The sequence below is a fragment of the Ovis aries genome, chromosome 3 (genome assembly GCF_016772045.2).
Source record: "Ovis aries strain OAR_USU_Benz2616 breed Rambouillet chromosome 3, ARS-UI_Ramb_v3.0, whole genome shotgun sequence".
NCBI lineage: Eukaryota > Metazoa > Chordata > Mammalia > Artiodactyla > Bovidae > Ovis > Ovis aries.
In genome coordinates this window covers 68,480,076-68,502,089 of record NC_056056.1, presented here as the reverse complement: position 1 = coordinate 68,502,089, position 22,014 = coordinate 68,480,076, and the positions used below count along the sequence as shown (strand labels likewise).

Genomic DNA, 22,014 nt, shown 5'->3' with positions numbered 1-22,014 from the left:
TGAGAACTAATCAGTTGACAGATCAAAATTCAATTATTTTGACTGCTAATTAGTATTCCACCATACAAATATGCTACATTTTCATCTCCTATAGTGAACAATGCAACAACATTCTTATATCTGTCATGCATATGCATAAATGCCCCCTGAGATATAAATTCAAAAATGGAGCTGATAGTATTATCTAGGGTGTACAATTTTTATTAGTTTAACAAACATTTTAACTGACTTCCTCTTAACTGATTTAACAGATAAACCATTATTTTCTGAGCTTACGCCCCCCAACATTAGTTGAGCTGTATACTTCTCAAAGAGTCAGTTCTTTAGCTAGTTATATTTGGCACATGATCACATAATTTAAACACTGCAGACTGATTAAATGTCACAGAACTGTAATATCTATGGCTAGGTTAAATACAGCAGAACTCAACTTAGATGCACAAAATTATGAATACTTAAACACTTAAAGGGAAAGTACTTAAAACCACAGCAGAATTCTACAATCAGATTGCTTAAAAAATGTTTCAGTTTTTACTCTACTTTAATAAACTGAAACCAGAAATTATAGCTGATAAATTATATGTAAGAATGCAATACGGAAATACAATTGAAGAAAAGAAAGTGAAAGTGACAATGTTAGTTGCTCAGTTATGTCCAACTCTTTGCAACCCCTTGGACTGTAGCCTGCCAGTCTCCTCTGTCCACAGAATTCTCCAAGCAAGAATACTGGAATAGGTAGCCACTCCTTTCTCCAGGGTATTTTCCCAACCTAGGGACTGAACCCAGTTCTCCTGCACTGCAGGCAGATTCTTTACTGTCTGAGCCACCACAATGAAAGAAAACCCATGTACAAAAAAAAAAGACTTCCCAGGAGCTCAAATGGTAAAGAATCTGCCTGCAATATAGGAGCCCAGAGTTTGATCCCTGGGTTGGGAAGTTCCTCTGGAGAAGGGAATGGCAATCCACTCCAGTATTCTTGCCTGGAGAATTCCATGGACAGATAAACCTGGTGGGCTACAGTCTGTGGGGTAGCAAAGAGTTGGATACAACTGAGTGACTAACATACACGCACATGCACACACACACAGAAAGAAAAAAACAAAAACAAAAAAGGACTTGACCCCATTCGAACTAGCACTAAGAGTCAGCATGTAAAGTAAATGTTTAGTTTATTTTAAAAAATTATTATTCTCTGCTTTAACCAACTTAATTAAACTTCTGATCCTTATGTTCTGAAATTAAAGCATTTTTTACTGTATTGCCAACTCTAAAATGATGGTTCCCTTGGATTTTCTAATGTAGGCAATATACTCTCCACACTTACTCTGATATTAACTCTTAAGAACTTTGGGAACAAGCTTCTCTTGCTAAGTGTTTACATTTCTCTTCCTCAAGGTGTAATACTTTCTGCCACATTTTGTATACACTTCTCTACCACAGACACTCTAAAACATGGGAAAACATGATTTTGTATTGCAGGCTAAAATTTTAAGTAATAATTTCCCTGTCATAAAAAGCATCAAGTAAAGAGCCTGTTAGCTTTAATTCTTATCTTGATCTTTTAAAACAGAAATCATAAGCAGGTAAGTAAGAGGCCCTACCCTTTTCACGTCTGTCTTCTGAAGTATTGGTCAAAAGTGGTGCTGTGAGGACATGCATACAATGGTTGTAGAAGAAATTTAGAAATTCACTTTTTTCAGTTTTCTGAAATATACAGAATTAAAATAAAAACTTTATTATCTTTATAATTAATAGAACATCTTCAAGAATTAGCAGTGCAAGTCATATACAAATAAGAGATACTTTAGGATACTGTGAAAGACTCAACAAAATTATATTCACCTTAATCTTACTTCTGAAGAACTGACAAACCTATTTCATATTACTTATTAAATGAAAAAAAGGTTTCTCCAGGGAAAATTATTCAAAATATTTTTTTTCATGAGTATGATTTGAAATGCAACGAAAATCTATCAACAGAGAAAGCAATGGCAACCCACTTCAGTACTATTGTCTGGAAAATCCCATGGACGGAGGAGCCTGGTAGGCTGCAGTCCACGGGGTCACAAAGAGTCGGACATGACCATGGGGTCACAAAGAGTCGGACATGACTGAGCGACTTCACTTTCACTTTTCAGTTTCATGCACTGGAGAAGGAAATGGCAACCCACTCCAGTGTTCTTGCCTGGAGAATCCCAGGGATGGCAGAGCCTGGTGGGCTGCCGTCTATGGTGTCACACAGAGTTGGACACGAATGAAGCGACTTAGCGGCAGGAAGAACAACTTAACTGCTTAAAATTTGATTTCACAATGTATCCAAATTTGAACAAATACCAAGTTTATTTAGAAATGGTATAGATTTTAGATATTTTAAAAATAGTTTTAAGAATTTGTTACTTGGAAATTTGGAAAATAGTGCCTTTTGGTTTTTTGATCATTATTTTTTATATAATTGGCTCTATAAACTTGTAATGATTTGAAAATAAACTTTTTCTCTAAATTTGAGGGAATTCTATAAAGGAGAAATATTCAAGCATTTGGAGATAACCACTAATAATATTTTGTGATATTTCCTTAAGTCCTTTTTTGGTAATCACTCCTTTCACCATGCAATTAACATAATATGATACATACTGTTTCTTTCTTATTGTAATAAAAAACATATAGAAGTTACCATCTTAACCATTTTTAAGTTTACATATAGTTCAGTAGTGTTAATTATATTCACATTGCTGTTTTAATTTTTAAGATGCTAACATCAGAGCCCAAAAAACAAAAATAGAAGTGCTAGCATTTTACCAAGATTTTAGCAGATTACAATCTTGTATTTTGCAGCAAAAATAACTGCTAGAGGAGTATTACCACTACTTGAATACTGAGTGTACAAATGCTTGAATGCTTTTCAAAATGGTACAAATTTTCAAAATTTACATATAATTTATCTATTTATACATAGTATATATAAAATCATCTAAAACTGACTAGACCAAAATGAGAGTAATTTCTTACATTAGTTGTAGCCAGCATGTTCTCTGGATCAATTAGAGTACGAAGAAGTCCCATTAACTGAACAGCACCTCCTAGCTCAGGATCAGTGTCACAGATCATTTGTTCAATTACTACATTAATAAGAAGGATATCCTGAAAAGAAAACAGATTTCTATGAGACCTGGTTTGGATATAAGACAAACACACCAGTTGAAACGACAAAATCAGAATCATACAGGAAGGAAAAAAAAAGAATGGATGAAGTTATTTAAACTTTTTAATCCTCTTGTCTTCAAAGTTCTATAAACATATTAGAGTAAAAAGAAACCCATCAAAATAAAAATCAGAGCGCATAATAGCTTACAATATCATCAATATAGGCAACAGAAAGCAAAATCATTTACCAGCAATTCTTATTTGCTAATGTATTCTCAATCTCGATAACAAAAAAAACACTGAGAAAATATATGAAACTACAACTGGTAATACAGTAAACACCAGACAATGAAAGACACTAAGAGATGGGTAACAAATGAGATGAGCCCTATGATATATGTTAGGTATTATTATCAGTATTAATTACTGGATTCTGCAAACTAAGTAAAAATCAACTTCTAAAAAAACTGGCATTAACCATGTGGCTAGAGATTATGTTGTGGAGAGTAGCATGGAACAGCAAAATGGTCTTATCCCAGAAGTACACTCACCTCAGCAAACAATTAAAATTAGTCTACCTATAATGCATGACTAAACCCACTTCAAAGTAACAATGTGCTGAGACAATGAACAAATAATTCCTAATATAATGAACAATTTAACATTCATCAATGAGCTAAAAGCATTACCAGTGTTATAAGCTAGTTGTCTGTAAAACGGGCTTCCCTCGTGGCTCAGCGGGTGAAGAATCCGCCTGCAATGTGGAAGATCTGGGTTCCATCCCTGGGTTGGGAAGATACCTTGGAGAAGGGAAAGGCTACCCAATCCAGTATTCTGGCCTACAGAATTCCATGGACTATATTAGTCAGTCCATGGGGTTGCAAAGAGTTGGACACAACTGAGTGACTTTTCACTTTCACTGTCTGTTAAACAGGCTTCATTTTCTTAGCAAACTTGATGAACAGGAGGAACAGCTAAATTAAAGGACCAAGCCTCTAACGGCAGCACAGCTAATAACTAGCTAGGTAAGTGGCCGTATTTTAACTCTTCCATGCTGTTTTCTCCAATGGAACTAAAATTCAGCAGTCATTAAAGTCAGACCACTCTCAAAATTCAAGCCAGCATTTCTAACTGCATGGTAAAGTTCTTTTCTGGTTAAAACAAATCTAATTTTCCTTGATCTGCTTCTCCAACAATGGCATTTATCACACTAGAAAACTCAAGATCAAGCAACTTTTAGCAAAATAATGGAGATTTAAAACAAACAGCAGGAAAATCACTTCTTTGGATGTCACACTATGACTTGATCTGAAAATAGGCCATTAAAGAGTAACCACAGTGACATTATTCCAGTGCTAGGTCACCAAAATCTACTCTTGAGAATACTCTCTTAAATTTGTAGTCTTAGGAGAGGCCTAGTAACTCCTATCCCATTAATGTTGCTTTACTACCATGGTCTCTGAGTTTTACTTCTCTTTATATTATCAGAGAAGCTTTGCAATTAGAAACTTCAATTCAGAACCAGCTTCCAAATGCCACCACTATTTACTTGCAATATTCCAGAGTCTAAGCCAGGGGTCATTAAACTACCAAACTACCTGACTGGTTGTTCACTTTGTAAATAGCTTTACAATAAAACATTTACTGGAACACATCCACACCTATTCATTTTCAAACCATTTATAGATGGTTCATACTAAAAAGGAAGAGTTGACTAGCTGCGATAGAGCCTAAAGGACCCACCAAGTCTTATTTACCTTTTGGCCCTTTAAGAAAAGTCTGCCACCCTTCATCTAAATAGCATGAGTGAGATTAGTTACAGCTTCTGGGAGATGCTTCAAAGCCTTGGTATAACAGTTTCTAAATCAAGTTTTAGAGAAACAATACTTCTATTGGTTTTATCACATTCCAATGTCATAGTATTCTTAGAAATACATACTTTTGTTTTTAAAGTACATTTAAGTGGGTTTAAGATTTTTTCAATTCTTAAATAATTAGCCACAGAGGAAAATAATTAGCAACAGAAGGAAAGTTCTGGGTATCTACACATGGAATTAGGTATTATCCAGATAATTGGCTGGCCTCCCTGTTTTCTGATTGGGAAACAAAGAACATACTTTATTCCACTGCTTCCAAGGTTTCTTAAAAACTTTTTAACTTCTAGATGCTAAGATATATTTTATCATCCACAACTTTATACAGTCAGTGTTAGTCAAGTGGCAACCATGACAAACTTACATGACAGATTTGCACTGACACTTTCTGATAAGATCAAGAAAATATTAGAATCTGTGCAGAATCTGTGTATAGATATAATGACTATAGTAAAAACGTTAACATTTCCTTGTATCTTAACACATTTTAATCCTGTAATCCATGTTGCTAAAACCAAACCTTCTCTATAGTACTAGAAAGAAAAGTTTGAATGTTGTACGTTTATTTTGAGAGAGCACTAAAACATTAACTGCACACTGAATACAGAGGTAAGTTATTTCTTCAGTGTTACCACCAATTTAATATAGAATTCAGCATGTAGACTCCTTAATTCTGGAAATTAAAGAAAAAATAATTTAGCTTCATTTGTGGGCTAACTTATTTTGATGTAAACAGAAATTTTAAACTGGAAAATTGTTAGACCTCAGAAAATTCAGGGAAATCAGACTGAAGACTGTGACTACAAGAAAAAGAGAAATTAAAAAGGGACTTTTCAATGTTAAAAATGAGTAACTGCTTCCCCATGCCTCATGCATCAGTTAAATGTAAACAAGGAAATATCTCTAATGAAAACATAAATAAAAGATTTAAGTTAAGAATTCTAAGTTACTAGGTTTTTAGAGATTTTATGATGAATGCTCATAATCCCATGCATCACTGAGGATGAAGTAACAGATGTGTTTGTTTCAAAGTTACCTTTTATAAAAATGACACTAAGATGGTATCAACAGTGACATGGTAAATCGATTAACAAACTAAGTATTTCTTTAGTCAGCTTTAGCATCATTTAAACTTTAAAATATACTTAATACAAAATATTTCTTCTATTTCTTTCCTACTACCTGAACAACATCATTAGTCCTGATTCTAAAAACTGCCTTAAAAAACTGGAAATATCTAACAAAAATAGAATGCAAAAATCTAAACAGACATTAAGAAATTAAAAATAACGCATAAAAAACTATAGTTTAATTTAACAGTAACAAAAACATAAAAGAATCAAATTAGAATTGGGAATCTAGACGTTCTTTAAGAAGAAACATTATTAAATTTTAGTTATTTTCTACTTAACACTAACATATATTTAATATAAAGGTACTTCATTATGAACATATGTTCATTTTGTCTTTAAAACAGTTTAAGGGGAAAGTTTGGCATTTTTGTAGTGGAAAACACAACACTGGTTTCATTATTAAATGTTCATCCTCACTAAAATAACAGACACATCTGAACAAGCAAGAGCAACTTCTAAGTTATATTAGAAAAGTCCTTGACCTAAGGGTTTAGAGTTACATTTCATTAGATTCACTAAATCTATCTCAATACTAGTTTGAATGTTTTTTTTTTTTTTTAAACAATAAACACATCAACTGCTATATATTCTGGGCTTGCCAAAGTCACAACTGATTAGAAATCCAATTATTCTTTATAAAAGATTAAAATTATGGTTATATCCCTTTCCTCTCAACAGTCTGCAAACATTTTTCTATAGGTAATTCACACAGAACCAAAACAGTACCACTTACGTCATCACTCTGCTGGGCTTCTTGCATTACAAATTCTCGGACCATGGATGGACTAAACTCTACTAGATAAGAAAATATATCTGTTGCAGCTGACCTGACTTGCAAATCGTCCATGCCCTGATAAAAGGAGAATCAGATTACTTGGAGAATGTTGACCCCCTCTTTTCTCCCAGATCTATGTCAAACGTATTTTGGATTTAGACATGGTACTAGAATCAAAATACACACCTCTCTCATCATTTTCTTTTACAAATACTAAAAACTTTAGGCAGCTTAATGATTAGTGTCAGCCAGGTGTGTTTTTTTTTAACCACCACAAAACTAAACATTCATAGAATTCAAATAAAAGAATGAGCACAGGATTATAAAGCACTGCTCTATAAATGCTGCAAAAAATTTGGGGGGTAAGAAGGAAGATTCTTGATTTAAACAAATGCAAAAATGTGAATGATGTCTCTCAGATAAGGCTTCAAAACTTTCTAGAATCTGTCTTTAGCCCTGGATTTGCCAGTTTACACCTGAATAACTGAGTCTCTCTTTTACTCTTTTAATAGAGGATGCTTTTGAAAACAATCTGGGTATTTTCATTTCTTTCCATAACTTAGTTTTCTAAGGTAGTGATCCTGAATGATTTTTCCCCATTAAGTAGTACCTAAAGGATCGCCTTTTTCAGTGATCAATGCAAAGAAATAGAGGAAAACAACAGAATGGGAAAGACTAGAGATCTCTTCAAGAAAATTAGAGATACCAAGGGAACATTTCATGCAAAGATGGGCTCAATAAAGGACAGAAATGGTCTGGCCCTAACAGAAGCAGAAGATATTAAGAAGGGGCAAGAATACACAGAAGAACGGTACAAAAAAGATCTGCACGACCCAGATAATCACAATGGTGTGATCACTCATCTAGAGCCAGACATCCTGGAATGTGAAGTCAAGTGGGCCTTAGAAAGCATCACGACGAACAAAGCTAGTGGAGGTGATGGAATTCCAGTTGAACTATTTCAAATCCTGAAAGATGATGCTGTGAAAGTGCTGCACTCAATATGCTAGCAAACGTGGAAAACTCAGCAGCGGCCACAGGACTGGAAAAGGTCAGTTTTCATTCCAATCCCAAAGAAAGGCAATGCCAAAGAATGCTCAAACTACCGCACAATTGCACGCATCTCTCAAGCTAGTAAAGTAATGCTCAAAATTCTCCAAGCCAGGCTTCAACAATACGTGAACCGTGAAATTCCAGATGTTCAAGCTGGTTTTAGAAAAGGCAGAGGAACCAGAGATCAAATTGCCAACATCCGCTGGATCATGGAAAAAGCAAGAAAGTTCCAGAAAAACATCTATTTCTGCTTTATTGACTATGCCAAAGCCTTTGACTGTGTGGATCATAATAAACTGGAAAATTCTGAAAGAGATGGGAATACAGACCACCTGACCTGCCTCTTGAGAAATCTGTATGCAGGCCAGGAAGCAACAGTTAGAACTGGACATGGAACAACTGACTGGTTCCAAATAGGAAAAGGAGTCTGTCAAGGCTGTATATTGACACCCTGCTTATTTAACTTATATGCAGAGTACATCATGAGAAACGCTGGACTGGAAGAAACACAAGCTGGAATCAAGACTGCTGGGAGAAATATCAATAACCTCAGAAATGCAGATGACACCACCCTTATGGCAGAAAGTGAAGAGGAACTAAAAGCCTCTTGATGAAAGTGAAAGAGGAGAGTTGAAAAAGTTGGCTTAAAGCTCAACATTCAGAAAACGAAGATCATAGCATCCAGTCCCATCACTTCATGGGAAATAGATGGGAAACAGTGTCAGACTTTATTTTTTGGGGCTCCAAAATCACTGCAGATGGTGACTGCAGCCATGAAATTAAAAGACGCTTACTCCTTGGAAGAAGAGTTATGACCAACCTAGATAGCATATTCAAAAGCAGAGACATTACTTTGCCGACTAAGGTCCATCTAGTCAAGGCTATGGTTTTCCAGTGGTCATGTATGGACTGAGAGTTGGACTGTGAAGAAGGCTGAGAGCCAAAGAATTGATGCTTTTGAACTGTGGTGTTGGAGAAGACTCTTGAGTCCCTTGGACTGCAATGAGATCCAACCAGTCCATTCTGAAGGAGATCAGCCCTGGGATTTCTTTGGAAGGAATGATGGTAAAGCTGAAGCTCCAGTACTTTGGCCACCTCATGTGAAGAGTTGACTCATTGGAAAAGACTTTGATGCTGGGAGGGATTGGGGGCAGGAGGAGAAGGGGACAACAGAGGATGAGATGGTTGGATGGCATCACTAACTCGACAGACGTGAGTCTGAGTGAACTCCGGGAGGAGGTGATGGACAGGGAGGCCTGGTGTGCTGCAATTCATGGGGTCGCAAAGAGTCGGACACGACTGAGTGACTGAACTGAAAGGACATATGATTCGTAAGTTAAAAATCTCCAGGTTTTTCTGAAAACATTCCGTAAGTTTGCAGTTCTCAAAGTGTGGCCCAGGGAATCCTGGGGAGGGGTCTAACAACTCCAAAAGGGGGTTATAACACCTTTTTGAAAAGTGCACTAGAGTAGAACTATTTTTCATAGTACTTATGAAAATAAGTATTAAGGTATTACTGGCCTTTTTCACTCCCAGTCTCTCAGAAGTCTAGTGGGGTTTTCCAGAGGCTATAAAGTGTGATATCATAACAGATTAAATGCAGAAGCTGCTACCAGAATCTAGCTATCTTCTATTAAGCCAGACATCAAAGAGACTGGCAAAAAAAGTGATAACAATGCCACGTCTCACCAAATTTTGTTTGTTTTGGAAAAATTATTTGTTCATCAAAGTTATTTATGTTAACTATGTGTTATTAATAAATGAGTTAATAGTTTAAAATCTGTTTATTTTTCATACAATAAATGCCATTGTATATAGTTCATATAAACTGAAGTGTGAAAATCATTCCCTCTACCCCATATTGCAGCACAGGCCCCCTTGGTCATCTTCCTTCCCCCTACTCACTGGTCTAAAAAGGAAAGGAATTTTATTAGTTTCTATGAAACAGACTTAACTTTGTTATAGGAGAGATAATAGTCTTGTAAAAACGTGGGATTTTTACTCACTTGAAGTCATAGTATATGAATCACACATTAATATTATAAATTTAAGTTATTAAAAATCTGAAGATGACTCACTACCAAGTGAATTACAATTAAAACATTCAAAATGCATTACTATAATAAATTATTTCCCATCCACAACATAAAACTATACAAATTTTCAATTTCAAAAACATGAAATGAAGCTATATAATTACCATTACGATTTCAAGAGCAGGAAGAATCCCCAACTTTGCCAGAGTTTTGAAAAATGCGTCTCTGTTTTGAGGTTGTAATGTCTGAGAAAACGCACAAAATTCCTTGAAAAAATTAACCTGTAATGTTAGAAAGTATAGTGAGAAGCCTACACACATTAAAAGAAACCTTGGGGCAAACTGTAATGTGAACTACCAGTGTGGAATTAAACCTCAAGGACCTGAAAACCCAGCTACCATTTATTATAGCATGGTTTCTATGTTCTTTAGGTTATGAGGAGCCAGGATACCCTGACTTCAAATCAGCCAATTCATCTTTGGTACAGTTATTTATTAATGGCATATTACTTTTTTCATTTATAAAATTACCCCTTTACACTGCTGCTGCTAAGATGCTTCAGTTGTGTCCGACTCTGCGAGACCCCATAAACGGAAGCCCACCAGCTCCCCCGTCCCTGGGATTCTCCAGGCAAGAACACTGGAGTGGGGTGCCACTTCCTTCTCCAATGCATGAAAGTGAAAAGTGAAAAGTGAAGTTGCTCAGTTGTGTCCGATTCTTAGCGACCTCATGGACTGCACCCTAACAGGCTCCTCCGTCCACGGGATTTTCCAGGCAAGAGTACTGGAGTGGGGTGCCACTGCCTTCTCCTAGGAAACCTCTAATTCTTTTTCAGTATTTCTTTAGCATCTGACTATAAAGTTTAAAAAAATGGTAAACTGTTGGTAAACAGTAGTCACCATTCTCTTTTCCCTATGGATGGTTTATATCTCAAAAACCTATCAACACATTTGAAATAAAACCATCCCTAAGAGCCAAATTATTTATCATTTATTCAAGAAGGATTCTCCCTTTTTATTAAAATTTATTTATTTTTAATTAAAGGATAAGTGCTTTACAATATTGTGTTGGTTTCTGCCAGGATTCTCCTTACCTGTTTTTAAAAAAACAGCATCTCAATAATGTTTCTACAACCACAAAAATATATGAGTTCGTAGTTCTGTCCTAACATAATCCACATGCCTGATTTTATAATTTATAAGGCACATACTCCCTCACTGGGGGGAAAGTTAAATATCTCTAAAAACTTCTAAGATATAAAAAATAATAATTTTTAGAAATATTGAGAACAATCATTTTATAGTATAATTTAAATACAGTAAGGGGTTAGGGAACCCACCCTCCACTAAGTCAAACATCTGCATGTAACTTTATAGCAGGCCCTCCATATCTATTGTTCCATATCCAACCTTGGACCATGCAGTACTGTAGTATTTACTAATGAAAAAGAAAAAATCTGTGTCTAGATGGACTCCTATTGTTCAAACATATGTTGCTCGAGGGTCATCTGTTCCTTTTTATACTAATTATAAAAATCTTCCTCTTAAATTAACAAGCTCAATATTAAAAGCTATGTATGCCAAAAGAGTAAGTGCTCTTTAAGAGTGTGAATTTCAGTAACTTACCAATTCACGTCGTTTATCATCATCCGTGGCCTCATCTGTTAATTGTGCAAAAACTTCAGACAAAAATTTCTCATCTTCCTACATGAGAAGAAATATTACTATGAAATATTAACAAAAGTATAAAGTTATACTCACTTATCTGATTTTAAAAATTGTAATAAAAGTAGATGAAAACCTAGTAGCAGTTTCATTACAAACTTAAAATTTCAGAATATTCATGTTATAAGGTTCAAAATTTGACAATACCTTTCAATATTAGCTAGACATATATTATTACCTCATTTACATTTAATCAGAAACCCCTAAAGAACTATTTGAAAAACAAAAATTCGATGTTCTAAAGGGCATGCATGAAAACTTTATTTACTTTAACTGAGTGCTTCTCTAGTTCCTGTTCAGGGTCTATTTATTTATGCTTAATTTAAACAAAATTCAAACAAATTTGAAGATTTCATTATTAGTCCATAGTGGATCAGAATAATGGGAGTTACAAATTTGTTACAAATTTGTTACAAATTTCAGAATACTGAAATCTGATAGTGATAGTCCATAGTGGATCAGAATAATGGGAGTTACAAATTTGTTACAAATTTCAGAATACTGAAATCTGATAGTGGTAAGATTATAAATGCTAACAGTGATTATCTTTTGGTAATGGAGTTTAAGTGATTTTCTTCTTTGCTCACCTGTATTTTCCAATTTTCTAGAATAAGTATGAACAATTAAATTACAATGGAAAAAACTGACATGAATATTGAAATTCACTTTAGAGATTTTCATCAAAACCTGCTGAAAGTCATGCTTTAAGCTTTAGTAATCTTCAAAATTCACTTTTATGAAATATTATTCAAATAATTTAAATTAATTAAAAGAACATAACCTAAAATTATTTATAATAATGGTAACCACATGGTTGATAATAAAAATCAAACCATGACACAGTAAGGATATAGCTACTAAGTATGTTGTGTACAAATCACTTCAGTTGTGTTTGACTCTTTGTGACCGCATGAACTGGGGCTTGCCAGACTCCTCTGTCCATCAAATTCTCCACGCAACAATACTGAAGTGGCATGCCCTCCTTCAGGGGCTCTTCAGACTCAGGGATTGAACCTGGGTCTTTTATGCCTCCTGCACTTGCTGGCAGGTTCTTTACCGCTAGCTAATATACCTGCCCCTTTTCTTACTGTGAATCCCCCATGAAGAGCTATCAATTCTTTAAAGCCTTTCTGAAACAAGGTAGAACATATATGAAAAAATGAATGAAAAGCACTAGGTATGACTATGGAAAATGTAATATGCTCTCCCAATAAATATCCTTTGGTGCTACTCAAAGACACATCATTGACAAATAACCCCTTTCACTGACTCAGAAGTGTTCCTTTCGTTAATTTGATTCCCTTTGGACTTTATGTATGGAAGTCTGAATCATTCACCTTCTGAGAGAGTGCAACTGTATAAATCACTTATCCTTCAAATCATTTATCTTTCTCAATATTTTAGATTTTAGTGAATAAGTACACATTTATCTCAACTTAACACCTTTTATAAATTCTTTTCCTGCATTGCTCCCAGATTAACTCCTTCTTTCCTGTCTAAAGATTTTTAACTATTTTCAGAATGTTTTCATTGGAAAATAGTTCCAGTTCTTTGATAAATGCTATTTCCCATTTAAATTCTTCTTATAGGATTCATTATTTGTGTGCTGACAGCTAAAACTCCATAAAGGATTAGAGAAGCAATTTCAAGTACTACAGTCTGCTAGAAGAATGCTTTCTGATTCCTAGTATTTTCTTCCCCTGATCTCTATTATTTAAAAAAAAATTTTTTTTTTAATTTGGCTGTGCTGGGTCTTAGCTGTGGCATGAGCACTCTTAATTGTGACTTGTGGGATCTAGCTCCCCGACCAGGGATCGAATCTGGGTCCCCTACGTTGGGAATACAGAGTTTTACCCACTGGACCACCAGGGAAGCCCCTATTATTCTTGACAATATTCTACAAAAGCACTCTGTTCTGATATATGTATTAAGGGAGCTACTGAATGACAGCTTAAAGCCTATCATAAATACAGCTGGGAAATCTCCCCCTAAATCCCTGCTTCTCTAAGTATTAATAATTAAACTATTTTCCTTAGATCATTTCAGTTTTTCTTAACCATTTCACTTTAAAAGCTTTTAATAAATCATAATTATTCTAAGTCAAGTTGTGCATGTGTTGGAGAAGACTCTTGAGAGTCCCTTGGACTGCAAGGAGATCCAACCAGTCCATTCTGAAGGAGATCAGCCCTGGGTGTTCTTTGGAAGGAATGATGCTGAAGTAGAAACTCCAATACTTTGGCCACCTCATGCGAAGAGCTGACTCATTGGAAAAGACTCTGACGCTGGGAGGGATTGGGGGCAGGAGGAAAAGGGGACGACCGAGGATGAGATGGCTGGATGGCATCACCGACTCGATGGAAGTTGAGTCTGAGTGAACTCCGGGAGATGGTGATGGACAGGGAGGCCTGGCGTGCTGCGATTCATGGGGTCGCAAAAAGTTGGACACGACTGAGCGACTAAACTGAACTGAACTACTTTAGGTAACAAAACCTTAAGGGGAAAAGAGGAGCTGCTCCTATAAAGTCTGAAATCAAAACTTTTTTCTCTGCAACAATGTAAAAATGGGCACACGCACAAAACCAAAATGCCAAACCCAGGACTCATTCACCATTAGAGGTATAAAACTTCCATTATACAGTTCAAGGAAACAGAATAAAATCAGTTAGTCTCAGTCCTGGCTGCATATCTGAATTATCTGGGAATCTTTTTAAGCACACACAGTCACACATACCCACAATAATAATTAGGTCTCACAAAATGGCATAAAAGGTATTTTTAAAAATCAGCTGGTTCTGTTTAAGATGGAAAAGTTTGGGAAATGGATAGTAGTGATGACTGTATAGCACTGTCAATGTACACACTATGAACTGTACACTTAAAAATTAAAATTCTGAATTTTATGTCACATATACTGTACCACAATGTTTTAAATGCGAAAAAAGTAAAAAAAAAAAAAAAAAAAAAAAAACTCCAGCTGCATGACAGGAGATTTAGAAATATAAAAGATCACACTAATAAATGACTCTACAGAAAACTATGAGATAAAGCCCTGTTTTCAGTGTTTGATAGTACATTTAAAGCAAACAAAATAAATATTTCAAAAAGAAGGAACAAACACCAGCTTAACTATTAGGGTGACTACGTATTTGAAAACAGAATTGTGAAGAACACCTCGGTTTACTTACCTGCAACATGCTGACTATTTCAACTTTGTTGAAGAAAATAAAAGATGTAAGAGTAGAAAGAAAATTCTCTTCAAAAACAGATGGTGTAGGCAAAATGATGTCCTGAATGTACTGTACCCTGTAAGTCTGATGTATTTTTTGCCTTAGTTCAGAGTCTGTTATTGGTATAACTTCCTTAAACTTTGCAGTTTTGGTCAAGAATTCTCGGTGCCTTTTTGGCTGAGCCAAAGCAGGGTCATATTCAAGACATCCCACGACATCCATGATACACTCATCAGAAAACATAACCTCAAACAGAGTTGCCTTATTTAGGAATAAGATTCCCCTAATAATTTCATACAAATGGTGTAAGCCTTCAGTGTTTTCCAGGTTCTCACAAGCTTGGAATAACTGCAGTAGTTTTTTAATATAGCCTTCATTTTCCAAGGCCAGAGCCAGCTTTTCTCTACGGATAGGTGAGGAGAGAACTGAGGTAACTAAGTCAGCAATCTCTTCAAGTTTATTGAGTTCACACGTGGGTAGGTCAATCAGATGACTGGTTTCAGGCATTTCTTCAAATCGTTCTTCTTCTGATTCATCAATAAGGTCCTGTGTGACTTCCACTGATGGATCCTTACCTTGAACCTAAAAATATACAGCTGGTTACCTTAAAATACAAAAGAATTCAAAATTTCGGAAACCAAATCACTCACCACTGAATTTAAGTAAATATACCTTTTAAGGAATTAATCCTAATACATTGTTAATTAAAAGTGAAGTGTAGAGGAGGAAATATTACTAGCTTACAGTCAGTTATTTGAGTCTTCAGCTGCTGATTGCAGATGATTTCACTTCTAAATTTCCCAACTTATACCTTGAGGTTAATTCTGATACCTAATAACCTCAATATTTGATAATGCGGAGTGAACTTTGCAGAAATTAACTCTTCTCTCAGTCCTCAAAATTATTATGTATAACAAAGCACCACCACACTGGCTTAACAAGGACACTATTAAGTTCAAACCAAATTAAAACCCAACTCCTTGTCTATTCAAGAATAAGAAAGTAAGATTTCCTCAAAATATTTTTGAAAAAATATTTGCTTTTGCTCTGAGTCTGAAACTGATAAACAGACTAATAAAAAAAAATCTATTATTTCAAAAACTGGCATTCATTTAACATCTGTGATAAAGCCTCCAAAGGTTCTAACATCTAGATAAAAATTACACCATAATGAATAAAGAACTGCTGTATGATTCAAGTTGACTGCTTTATGACTGAAGAAAAGCAAGGCTAACAAATTTTCTAGTGAATTATTCTAAAAGAAAAAGTTTAGAATTTGACTTTTCATAAATTTTTCTAATTCCTAATCCATCGTGTAATAATCTTCTGTTCTCCACCTTAAAACATCCTGAATATCCTAAATAGACAAAGTTCCACGAATTTCCAAATTCACCAAAGCAACGCATGAAAAAAGATCTAAGAACTTAAGAGAAAAAAGTAGATGGATATACTAATGCATCTGTATTTTTTTCTCTAGAGGAGTGACAGTATTTTTTTTACTTCTGAGTTTTCAACAGAATATCTGGGCCTAAGGAGGATGACACATAAATTTAAGGTACACTATAAGCAAGGTCATAAGAACAGTTCAGATAAAATATCTTGGAAATTCACAGGAAGGAAAATTCCTTCCAGCTCTTGGGGTGGGAGTGAGCAAAGAATACAAGGAAGGGATCATAAAAGCCACGGCATTTGAGATTTTAAGAAATCTTAAGAGAGAGAAAAAAGTAAGATTCAGAGGGAGAAAAAGGTACTCAAAGTGCAAGGGGAAAGAGCACAGAGCCAGAGAAATGAAAGTATAGGACATACACATGGCAAATAGCAAAACTGGAAATGCAGAGTGAATGAAACCAGATCATGGAAAGTCAAGCTAAAATATCTGGATTGTTCAGGGAAGTGAATGTGTAGCACTTTAGAAAGTTGACCTAGCATCAGCTGCATGAGATAAATTTGAAAATATAGGTAAAATAGGTTGTTATTCCAAAGGCTAAATGAACAACTGAATTTGGACTGTGATGTTGGAGCAGATGAGGAATAGCTATAAAAGAGAAAAGGAATCACAATGACCCCACAGCTTTAAACTTGTCATTAGGAAGATTATGGCTTCTTTAACCAACTGATGTTGAGCTTGAGGTGTCTGAATATCCAGCTGACAACTAAACCTGTGGGGCTACTGTTGTTTAGTTACTAAGTCACGTCTGTCTCTTTTGTGACCCTATGGACTGTAGTCCGCTAGGCTCCTCTGTCCATGGGATTTTCCAGGCAACGATATTGGAGTGGGTTGCTATTTCCTTCTTCAGGGGATCTTCCCGACCCAGGGACTGAACCTGTGTCTCCTGTTTGGCAAGTGGATTCTTAATAACTGAACCACACGGGAAGCCCATGGGCCTATTACTCTGGAAAGATAAGACAGAAGATAGATATTTGGTATTAGGGTGGCAGTTAAGCCCAGAAGACTCTAACAGAAACCAAAGAAAAGAGGAATGGAAGCCTGAGGGAAGGAAGAAGAATCAGAGGTTACAAAGAACAAAAAAGAGGAAACCAGAGGAGTTAACTTACCCTTCAAATGAACACGGTTTGCATAAGTTTAAGAATAAAAGCACAGCTCTGGAACCATTAATTTGGTTATAGCATGTTTTATTTGTTATCTAGTATTAACCCTTACAAGCTTCCTCAATTCTCTCCTAAACGTAACTCTGATCTGTCAATGGCACACAAACCCAAGTATCTATTTGGATGTCAAAAGTGTCATCCACCGGGCTTCCCTAGTAGCACAGGTGGTAAAGCATCTGCTTGCAATGCAGGAGACCTGGGTTCGATCCCTGGGTCAGGAAGATCCCCTGGAGAAGGAAATGGCAACCCACTCCAGTATCCTTGCCTGGAGAATCCCATGCACAGAAGAGCCTGGTGGGCTACAATCCATGGGGTTGCAGAGTTAGACATGACTGAGAGACTAACACACAGCAGTGCTGTCCACCAGGTATTTCTGGTTCTGTCTCTTGTGCATGTGAGTTCATTGATTCAGTGAAGTTACACGGAGCTGTGTGACTTGCTTTGGCCAATAAAATGTGAACAAAAGTGCCATGTGTAACTTCTGGAAAGAGATTTTAAAAACCAGTGCCCCTGATTCATCACTTTTCTTTCCCACTTTGCAATAACCTTGGAAATATTAAAATGAATTCTCTTATCAACTTGGGCCCCCGAGTGACTCTGCTAAGCAAAGTTCCTTCCTCTCCAATATTGGTCAAACAGCATTAAGGGAAAAAAACCAAGCTTTTGTTGTGATAAGCCACTGAAATTTCAAGATTTTGTTATTACAACATAAACTGTCCTTAACATTCTTAAAGTCAGTCAACTTTATGATGAAAACGTTCATGGCAAGTCCACTATCAATAGGATTCTCAATGAAAATTTGTATTTCCCACACACCAATCACAGTCATCAGTGCCTTATAGTTACTGCTTTAAATTGTTTTCCTTTTCAACTGTCAAACACTATTTCTCCTTTAAGTCTCACAAAAGAGATCTTTTTCTCCAAGAGGCCACTGAGTATTCAACTTCCTCCAATATTCTTCTTTTCCATCTCACAACTTACATCTTTACTCACTTCCTTCATCTGTTTCAAAGAAAATGTCCCTACCATTTTCTAAGGTTAAAAGTTCCATATGTATTTTTGACTATGCTTTCTAACAGCTCCATATATTATCAATTATCTGAGCTCCAGGTTTCTGTAATTTCTTTCTTCCCAATGATTCTTTCTATCATTCACCATTACCCTTAAGATACTTAGTACTCCTTGAACTATCAATCTTTTTCAGAGAGGAATTCTATTTTCTCATTATAAGGAGTTAAGAAATGACCAAGAAATGTGTTTTTTATTGAAATTGTTCTTTCAAAGTCAGGAATGACCTCCCAGAACTAAAACATAATGTATGGTTCTATAGAATACCACACAGTAGCTGGGAGCAATAAACTAAATGTATACTCAGAAACACGGATAGATCTTAAAAGTGTAGTACTGAGTTGTGTAGTAAAAAATTAACCTTGGGAGACCAGCAGAGTGGCCAAACATAACATTCCTTTCAAAGGTGGAAAAGTTTGGGTAAAAATCAATGACAAATAGGGAGGAGAAATGATAACAGAGGGCAAAGTAATGAACAAGTAGGTAATGAGAGAAATCAAGTATTAACATGGGTGCCTTAAAAAAGCTCAGGGTAAGAGATGGTATTCTCTTAGCTCAATTATAACAGATGCCTGGAGGCTGAAGCTATATATTTACTAAGTCTACCACTGCTCCTTGGACTCAAAAAAGTTGAATGGAAGTCTGTAGGTCAACCAGACAGAACTGACACCACTCTGGGAGACACTGCCATACAATATGATGAACTCATGGACTAATTATTAATGACTGAGTGGGATTCTACTGGTTTGGCCAAAGAAGCTTGTCCTTTCTACAAAGAAGCTTTGTAACATATTCTGGAAAAGCCACAAACAACTTGGCCAACCCAACAGTAATGTGCCAGTATCCACTTGGATTCTTACTTTTCAGATTATATCTACTACCACACACGGTATAACATTACTACTGTTGATCCAACTACCTTACGTACATAAGCTTTATGATAATATTGATATTCATGATCAAATGTTCTGGAAAATTGAAGTAAAGCTCCTTAGCATGTAATGTCAATAGAAAATGATTGACATGAAGAATAAATGGACTTACTAGCTATTAACCATCAGCTAATTTCTATACTAAAGAGTTTTCTTAAGAGTTGACCGTAAGGTATTAAAACAAATTATAGTAGATGAAGCAGGGAAATGATCAGTCAAAATAGTGCAAAAAAGTAAATCATGGCTTTATAGGACAGAATAGTTTTTTCTTTAAATCTATCCCTAGCCCAGATTGGCTCCTCCACGTTAGCCATGTTGATACTGATACTACTGCTTTGTTGCATATATGCTACACTAAATGTACATGCTAAGGCAAATATGATCATTTTGGTGTAACAGTCTCAGCCAAGGGGCCAAATGGTGATCTTTGCAGTAAGGACTACTCTTGCCTCAAGGAAGGTTTGGACCTTGCCTAATTCGTGAGAGGTAATCCCTAAGCATTCTGAATATACAGTCTATTAGGAGTGGTTTTGTTTACCTGGGGGCCTTGTGCTATGCCAGATATATCATGCACATACATGTATGGCTAACTGTATGGTTTATGGTGGAGATCTTGGGCCACACAGTATCAGCTCAACATCTGGGAGTGCTGGAGACTAGAGTCAGCCACATGGGCAGTCAGCCTTCCTATATGTTTGTTTTCTGTTTTATCTCTCCACATTTTAACATACCTCTTTTAGATAAAATGGAAAAAAAAAATCAAGAATGCATGCAAGTTAAATATTATTAAAATAACCTTACCTGACAAATTTTTTCCCAGATCTCATCACAGCCAGCTTTTTCCTGGAAACTTAGTGCCAGATCATAGTTTTCAGCTTCTGACCAAACAATTAACGTATCCTGTTTAAAAATAAAGATTTGTGTCATCACACCAGAATAACTAACTACAAAGTATAAGTAAAAATCAAGCGCACAAGAAACAGCAAAGCAATGCCCTCAGATAAGTGCAATTAATGTGCACTCAATTGACACCATGTAATTGCATTGTTATCCTTTGTAACTTTAGTATTATACAGGCAAAGAAATCATAGCTTTGACACTGTAAGTGTCAGTAAGCAATCTTCTGACACAAAAAATATTAAGATATGTTAGCAGGCTCATGTTACCGAGATAACGTTTAATCAAAAGTCTAGCACTTGGCCAAAGTATAGTATACACATTCAGATGTCTTTAATTATGTCTCTCCCAAAGGTTATGCTTTTGGGGAAAAACTTTCAACTCCCTTATTAAAAACTAAAGTTTGGTTTTAAATTAAAACACAAGTATAAACACTAAAATCATTATGAGAACCTAAATGAAATGGACTTTTGAAGGATACATAATAATGGAAGTTTAATATGGCTAAACCTTTGAATTTCAAAAAAATGCCATCTGAGGTTATTTCAATTATCAAAACTGTAATTTATGAAAACATTTATTAATTGTTCAGTTAACTGGTAATTTATAAATATTATAGCCTATTAAAAAATAGAAAACTAAAAGTGAACCCCAATAAAGACAAAATTTTCAAAATGAAAACATTTCAGTACTTTGGTAGATCTAACAAGAAAGTAAAAAATATCTTTTAATTAACCTAGGACTCAGATTAACACTTATTTGTTGTATAACCGGGTAAAAAGAACACTGAGAATCTGTGTTCTTGCTTCTTATTGGCCATGCTTCTTAGAAGGGATTGTTTGCCATCGTGCTGGTGTGCTAAGTCGCTTCAGCCATGTCCAACTCTTTGCCCACCAGGCTCCTCTGTCTATGGGACCTATAGCCCCACCAAGCTCCACTGTCCATGGGATTCTCCAGGCAAGAACACTGGAGTGGGTTGCCATGCCTCCTCCAAAGGATCTTCCTGATCCAAGACTGAACCCCTCTCTTTTGTCTCCTGCACTGGCACAAGAGTTCTTTACTGTTAGCACCACCTGGAAAGCCCCTTTATTTGAGTAGGCCACTCTTTGATTTGAAAACCTTTAGTTGCTCCCGTCATGTACAGAAGAGGTTTTGAAATCTTTTTTAAAAATCAAGAGAGCTCTTTTTATCATCAAAATTTTACTAAGAATCTCCATTAAAAAAAAGAAGATAAAAACAAAGCTATTCTGGTTAAAGCACTAGGGCACCTGCAGAGGGTCCATGTTCTTTCCTTAGTTCCCGAGTTTCTTAGAGCTCAACAGAAAAGCAGCTGCAGAAATAGTGATCTCCAAACTTTTAAAACCTGTGTGCCTCAAATTACTTTCATATTATTTAAGGAATATATTATTAGTAGAGCCATATGTACTTTATAAAACATTAATTTCATACTAAAACAGAAATTAAAAGGCTTATATAAAGCTTAAAAAGATAAGCCATATTTTAAAAATGTTTAAACTGTAATGGCTCCATATTATTATTAC

General features: G+C 35.6%; 1 protein-coding gene across 3 annotated transcripts in view; it reads right to left on the bottom strand.

Moving 5' to 3' along the window:
- The window catches only part of PPP4R3B (protein phosphatase 4 regulatory subunit 3B), a 53,306-nt gene that overhangs the window by 20,392 nt on the left and 10,900 nt on the right, over nt 1-22,014 (bottom strand). For all 3 annotated transcript variants that reach the window (XM_004005937.6, XM_015094378.4, XM_060412169.1), the window contains exons 3-9: nt 20,378-20,476; nt 14,925-15,548; nt 11,641-11,718; nt 10,180-10,296; nt 6,885-7,001; nt 3,010-3,141; nt 1,602-1,704 (exon numbers count right to left, since the gene is read on the bottom strand). In XM_004005937.6, coding sequence (XP_004005986.3) covers nt 1,602-1,704; nt 3,010-3,141; nt 6,885-7,001; nt 10,180-10,296; nt 11,641-11,718; nt 14,925-15,548; nt 20,378-20,476 — 1,270 coding nt within the window. The remainder of the gene's footprint in view (nt 1-1,601; nt 1,705-3,009; nt 3,142-6,884; nt 7,002-10,179; nt 10,297-11,640; nt 11,719-14,924; nt 15,549-20,377; nt 20,477-22,014) is intronic.